The sequence below is a fragment of the Pholcus phalangioides genome, unplaced genomic scaffold (assembly GCF_987345545.1).
Source record: "Pholcus phalangioides strain wild (caught in Gottingen) unplaced genomic scaffold, Ppha-v1.0 ptg000009l_1, whole genome shotgun sequence".
NCBI lineage: Eukaryota > Metazoa > Arthropoda > Arachnida > Araneae > Pholcidae > Pholcus > Pholcus phalangioides.
In genome coordinates, this window is record NW_028301602.1 from 3532307 (window position 1) to 3539709 (window position 7403).

A 7403-nucleotide genomic window follows, 5' to 3' on the forward strand; every position below is an offset into this window, starting at 1 on the left:
CATGCCCACACAGATCATTAGTATAGCAGTGTTCCACTGTATTTTATGTATGGAATGTATACCAGGTGTACAAGTATGCAATGCGGATTTCAGAAAACAGATGGTGCTCCAATGCAGTTTGTGCTATAAAGATTTGACACTGCGCCATCTTGTGTCATCAACAAGTGTCAGATGCCCACGAGTGATAAATTGGAAAAGTGGGTGCATAGTGTTGTATTGTTGTGTTCAATATGTCGAAAGTTATACTGAACAAAGAGCATTCGCGGACAGCATTAATTTTTTTGTTTTCATTTGAAGAAAACTGCTGCTGAATCATACCGATTACTTCGAGAAGTTTATGGTGAACATGCTCCATTGCAAGATACGTGTGAATGATGGTTTCGGTGTTTCAAAAGTGGCGACTTCGATGTTGCAGACAAGTAACATGGAAAACCGCCAAAAAAAAAAAAGATGTGGAATTGGAAGCATTGTTGGACAAAGATGATACTACACAGACACAAAAACAACTCGCAGAGCAATTGGGCGTTAGTCAACAAGCTGTTTCCAATTGCAATGCCCCATGACAATGTTCAATGGTCAATCCTCCATCACATACGGCAAAAGCGGTTCGCAGCACGTTGGAAGCACTCAGCTGGAAGTTCTACCCTATGCGGCTTACTCACCAGACTTGGCTCCTTCCGATTACCACTTGTTTGCATTGGTGGGTCACGCACTTGCTGAGCAGCGCTTTGGTTTGCACGAAGATGTAAAAAAATAGATCGATGAATAGTTCGCAGCAAAAGGGAAAGATTTTTACTGGCGTGGTATTCACAAATTTCAGGAAAGATGGGGGGAAATGTATAACAAGCAATGGGGCATACTTTGAATAAAGCACTTTTTATCATTCTTCCGCATTTCATACTTGTACACCTGGTATAGCATGTGAGTGTTTTGATCATTAATATTATTATACTTGTATATATATGAATATAGTGCAATCTCCTTGTGAGGGGGAATTTATATCGATTGCTGTACCAACTATATACCGATGTTGAATTTATACTCTCATTTATACTGACACAGCGATTTGTAAAACTCTTGTGTTGTAACAGATTTATGTAAATGTGCGATTGGTCAGTGGAGTTTCACCTGCAATCACCGTCTGTAGAGATCGATATAATTACTTCTTTTTTTTCATGAAAATGGATCATATTTTGTGCCAAACATGAATAATAAAAAAAAAATTGTGTATGATTATGCTGAAACTGGCTTGTAATTATTTGTTGGATTTTTTTCCATGCCTTGGTCATGAACACACTCGAGGCTGCAACTAGAGTAAAAGCAGGCAGGATTGGCATAAAATTCAAGTTTTGCCTTACTTTGACTATTTCAATTTTCAGGTGCATGTACAGTCCAACCATGACATGAGACTTGGCTACATCATGCCTTGTTGGACGAGTTTTATTCAATTCTCTTTGGTAAAGGCAATGTGCATCGAGAATAGCTGATCAGTGACCAAGCTTTCATGTTTGGCTTGTCCTTTTTGGAAAAAAATAGAATTGCTTGATGTGATAAGTATAAGTGGCCAAGTCTCTCATCCAATGGTTGGAGGACTACTCAGGGTGCATAGGTAACAGGGCACACAGCACATTTTACTGAAAAAATATTCAAATATCGTGTACAACTCAAACGTGTCATTCATGTTGCAAGGGGTTGTACAGTTATAGAATAAAAAGAAAATTTTTTATAAGGACACCATTCCCAAAGACCCAATTAGACAGTCGTTACACCGTCCCTCCTGAGGCCAACAAAAAGAATTCCATGTTCCCAAGTGTAAATGTTCACTGAGGTATTTGAATTTAAAAATCGGAGAAAAGTTGGGAAAGAGGAGAATAAACAAATGGACAACACTTCTTTTCAAAGGTTTTAACAGCTGGCTGATGCAAAGATATATTTTTGGAGAGAGAAAATTCAACTGCCTTTTTGTGTGGGGGAATTGAACCCATGTTCTTTCACTTTCCAGTTGAACGCCCTAGACTACAAAGGCAGCAAATATCTCAATCTTTGGAGCTCATGTACACTGAAAGGGACCTACATGGACAGTCGGACCTAACAGGCAAAGCTCACAATTGCTGACATTGTCACCAGGTGGCGACTTATCCGAGCATGATGTCACTCTCTGCTATCCATACAAATGTTTTAACAGTTGGTTGATGCAAACACATCTCAACTAATAATGTGTGACAAGAGTGAGCAACTTAGTAAGTTGATAGAATGAATGACAAAGTGAGCTAGGGACCTAGAGATCAGGTGGCCGACCGGCCTGCTGAGAAAGATCAAATGACCTAGAGAGGGAATAGCGCAGTGAAAAAATAGTGATTGAGTGACCTGAGAGAGAGAGAGAGCTAGCTCTAGTGACGGCCGGTTTCACTTATTTATTCACTCCTGTCGAACTTATGTCGGCGAATTTTCCCAGCAATGAATTTTGCATTTGGTGAATTGTTGGTCGTGAATTTCATAGCAGTTAATTGTCTAGAATTTTCCAGACACGATAATACTGTATATTTACTTGCATTTATATAATGCAATGGTTTTTCAATTGAAGCTGTATCTAAACGTGCAAAACAATGCTTTGGTTGTCAGGTCCCGCCAGCTCTACTTTTGATTCAAAATACTCTTTAAAACTCTGGATTTATACAACCTGAGAGTTTTAGGTGAGGGTGTAAACGAGTTTAATTAGTGTATTAATGGATGTGCGTGGTGCATGCAAGAATTTTTAATACGGAATAAAAGTTTGGGCAGATCAGAAAATTTAAAATATAAAACACTATAACATATCTATGTTACAAAAAAAACTATTTCACAACATTGACAATATAAGTTTTTGACTTGTTTTAATGCGAAGTTGGTTTCTGAAACTCTATCACACCTATTTTGAATAAACAGCTCTATTTCGATTAGCAAATTAAACAGTAGTTTAAATATAATTTTATAGTTTATATGTTGTAGATCAGGCCTCTGCAGCCTATGACCTGTAGTCAGAGTGACCCTGTAGTTCCCAACTTCTAGGCGCAAATGCTAGCCGATCTCCCCATTGAAAAGTCTCGTCACCGAGCAACAGGCCTACAATGATACAATTATTCAATCATTACACTTCACTCATAGTTAGAAAAAACTGATGGCAGCACTACACATAACAAGCATTACACAGAAACGAACTTCCCGTCAGGTTTTGTTGTATTATCACTTTATTTAAATCAAGAAAAGCATTACATACACAAACACACAGAGCATATACATTGTTTTGTCAGTTCCCCTTCCCATCCGGACGGCTTTGACTACCCAATTCTTTGGTGGTGGTGATGATTATTACACATCTCTTCCCCCCCCCCTTTTTTTTTAATAGGTTGAGCCTATTAGGGGGGCGAACCATCCTCCCACTTCTAGTGACATAAGGTACCTTGACAGCTGAGTTTTCACTCGAATTCGATGGAGTTGCTGCAGGACAGTGTTCTAATGAAGGAAAGTCCAATTCTTCTTTCTCTGGGTGGAAATTTGGTGATGGGATTAGATGTCTATTTCTTCTATAGATGTTATTTCCCCGACTTAATCAGATAAGATCTTGGGAATGAAGTCTTTTTTTAGTACTACACCAGTAGCTCTTCTGTCAGTTATCCATACTTCTTCTCCTTCCTGTAATTTCTTTAGATCTCTCACACCATGTCTTTGGTTGTAGTTTTGGCACTGTCTTTCAACTCTCCTTTCTTCCTTGACCTTGATGGTTTTTCTATCCACTGCTTGTGGTTGCAACTGACCTTTACCTATTCGCAAAGTTGTTTTAATTCTTCTACCCATCAGCAACTCTGCTGGACTGAATCCATTTTCTAGGGGAGTTGCTCGATATGCCATCAAAGCAATGTATGGATCTTCAGACTTCTTAATCAGCATTTTAACTGTTTTAACTGCTGACTCAACCAGTCCATTACTTTGAGGAAACTTTGGGCTACTAGAAATGTGTGTGAATCCATACCTTTTAGAAAATGTTTGAAATTCCAATGTTCGCACTGGATCAAATTGAGGCCCATTGTCTGATCGAACAATATCTGGAATGCCATGTCGAGCGAATATGTACTTGCAATGGTTTATGATTTCAGCAGCTGTCAGTTTATCAAGTTTTGCAATTTCAGGAAAATTAGAATAGTAGTCAGCTAAAAGAAGATACCACGAATTCTTGTACTTGAACAAGTCCATGCCAATCATCTCCCATAGTCTCTCAGGAAATGGTGTTGGAATGAGAGGTTGGTGCCTGTTCTTAGATTCTTGGATACAAGCCGTGCAATTTTTTACCTTTTCTTCTATTTCTTTACTTATTCCAGGCCAATAAACAGAACATCTGGCTCTAGCTCTGCATTTTGTAATTCCAAGATGACCTTCGTGAATCAGATTTAGAACTTCCCTTTGATGTGATCGAGGAATGGTGATTCTACAGCCTCTCATCACTATCCACATCCTGAATGGAGATTTTATAACGATGTTGCCAGAAAGGTAGACAAAAGGAATCGACATCTTTCTTTGCAGGCCATCCCGTCATTGTATATGATGAAAGTTTCTGACAAACTTCGTCAGCAAATTGTGCTTCTTGTAGTTCTTTGTCTTTTCGATGAAGCTGGTAGAGTCTCTTTAACCATTTGAACATATGCATCTATTTCGTCTTTCAATTCATTTGTCTTGTTTGGATACACTTGAGGACTCCTGGATAAAGCGTCTGCTGCATACAGTTCCTTTCCTGGAATGTGAACTATGCCATAAGAGTATCGCATCATCTTTAATTTGATCCTTTGTAGCCTTGGTGACAAGTTGTCCAAATGTTTTCTGGAGAAGATAGGAATCAGAGGTTTATGATCACTCTCTATCTTGAAATGAGTTCCTGTTAGGTAATCCTTAAATTTCTCACAACCCCATGCAATAGCTAAGGCTTCCTTTTCGATTTGGGCGTATCGAGTCTCAGCTGTGGTTAAAGTTCTGGAACCATGAGCAATAACACCAATCTGACCATCATCTTGCTTTTGGCATAAGATGGCTCCCAAGCCATATGAAGATGCATCGACAGTAACTATGGATTCCTGGTTGGGATTGAAGATTTTCAAAACACGATCAGATGACAGTATCTCCTTCCATTTGAGAAAAGCATTTTGCTGAGGTATATCCCAGATAAAATCTATTTTGTTACTGAGAAGCATAGTTAGAGAAGAAAGCACTTCTGCATAATTTGGAACAAAACGAGCCAAATAATTTGCCATGCCCAACATTTGTTTCAGTTCCTTCTTATTTGTTGGTGACTTATATTCCTTGATAGCAATGATTTTCTCATCATCTGGATGAATTCCCTGGCTATCAATGATGTGACCAAGAAATTTAATTTTGCTCGTTGAGAAGATACATTTTTCTTTGTTCAAAGTCAAATGAACATCCTTCAGTTTCTGGCAAACTTCTCTCATCTCACATCATGCTTTCTTGAGTAGACCCCCACACTAGTATGTCATCCATGTGACAAACTGTTCCACTTGTGTTTTCCAGAATTTGTATCATTCTTCTTTGGAAATGTTCTGGAGCGGAAGAGATTCCAAAGGGTAGTCTAAGAAATCTGAATCTTCCAAATGGAGTAGTAAATGTTGTGAGATAAGATGATTTTTCATCCAATGGGATTTGCCAGAATCCTGAATTTGCATCCAGTTTTGAGAACACTTTAGCACCAGATAAGAGATTCAGTGTGTATTCCACTTTGGGTAAGGGATGTAATTCCCGTAGAACATTTTTATTCAGCTCAATCAGATCCACACAAATTTTCACCTTTCCATCACTTTTGGGCACTATGACAACAGGAGAGGAGCACTCTGTTGACTGGAGTTATGACTTTTTGTTCGACCATCCTTTTTATCTCGATTTCTGTCTTCTTCAAAAGAGGTATGGTTACTCGTCTTGGCGATGTTACTGCACATGGAATAGCATCAGGCTTGAGTTGTATGGAATAGCATTCCTTCATGAGTCCAAGTCCTTCGAACAGTTCAGGAAACTCTTTTTTCGGATCTATTGCAGTAATCCATTGAACAGCACCGATATTGGGTCCTAAACCAAAGGATATCAAAGCTGGTTTCCCAAGAAGACAGTTTTTCAAGCCATCGATGACATAGATTTCTTCTGTGCATTTCTTGTTTACATAGCTCAGAGGTGCTTCGAACATGCCCAGCACTTTTAACGGAGTGTTATCTGGACCACAGAGAGTTCTATCAGCTGGTTTCAAATTCAATTTCTGAAACATTTTGTGATACAAAGTTGCAGGTATTACTGTATGATCTGCTAAGCTATCTAGTCGAAATTTCAATTTCTTATTCATAATATTGACAAAAACTGTCTAATCCTGGTTTGTTTTGTCTTGAATATGACCCAAGAACGAAATTTTTGAATGCTGGTTTGGTTTCCTTGCTAAACAAACATTTCCGAAATGTCCCAGTTTCGAACATTTAAAACATTTGGCATCTCTAGCTGGACATAATCTTCTCTCATGTTTCTGCTTGCCACACCATTTGCATGTCTCCGAATGTTGGGAATCTGAAAAGTTCTTGCTCTTTGGTTTATTTTTCACACCAGACTTTTGATATTGAAAGTGATCAGATTTTCTTGAAGACATTGCATGTATAGGAACATTGGTTTTCGTTTCATTGAGTTTATGTTGTTGCTGCTTGATTGATTCACTAAGCCTAACTTGTTCTACCGCTTTTGTTAGTGTAAGTTCGGCATCCAGTTGCAACCTTTCACTTAGCGGTTTATCTCGAATACCAACAACAATACGATCACGTATGAGTTGATCATGCAATTCTCCATAATCACAATGTTCAGCAAGGCTGTATAAAGCAGTAATGAAGTTGTTTACTGATTCTCCTTCTTGCTGCACACGTTTGTTGAACTGTGCTCGTTCAAAAATTGTATTCTTTTTAACAATGAAATGATCACTAAACTTCTTCACAACAAATACATAGTTTCCTCTTTCAGAGTCAGCCAAAGAAGTGTAAATGTCCTCGGCTTGTTCACCCATAATATAAATCAGTGAGTTTACCTGCTCTTCTCCCGTCTTGGTGGAGAGCCCAGAAGCTATATGGAATCTCTGGAAGCGAGTTATCCATCTTGACCAGTTTGCAGGTGTTGAAAATGTAAAATTGTCCGGCTGGTTCATCTGTATTGCTGGAATGGCAAAAGGAAAGTGCTCTGGATCAGTCATGTTTACTTTTCAGATTGAGTTCCTTGCAAGTACTGATTTTCATCTACTTGATGTGTATCAGAACATTTTTTTTCTTCTCTGCTGCTACTTTGTTGTCATGGCCTTTTACCGCTGCCACCATGTTGTATTATCACTTTATTTAAATCAA

At 38.6% G+C, this 7403-nt stretch overlaps 1 protein-coding gene across 1 annotated transcript; it reads right to left on the reverse strand.

Annotated features, from left to right (window-relative positions):
- Positions 1 to 6391: 6391 nt before the first annotated feature.
- Positions 6392 to 7255, reverse strand: LOC149081634 (uncharacterized). The gene has a single exon (XM_089236960.1). It carries the CDS (start codon positions 7253 to 7255, stop codon positions 6392 to 6394), a length of 864 nt encoding a protein of 287 aa, XP_089093086.1.
- Positions 7256 to 7403: the final 148 nt, after the last annotated feature.

Excerpts from the sequence above, each read along its gene's own strand:
- LOC149081634 (XM_089236960.1), bottom strand. The coding sequence starts at position 7,255 with ATGACTGATCCAGAGCACTTTCCTTTTGCCATTCCAGCAATACAGATG.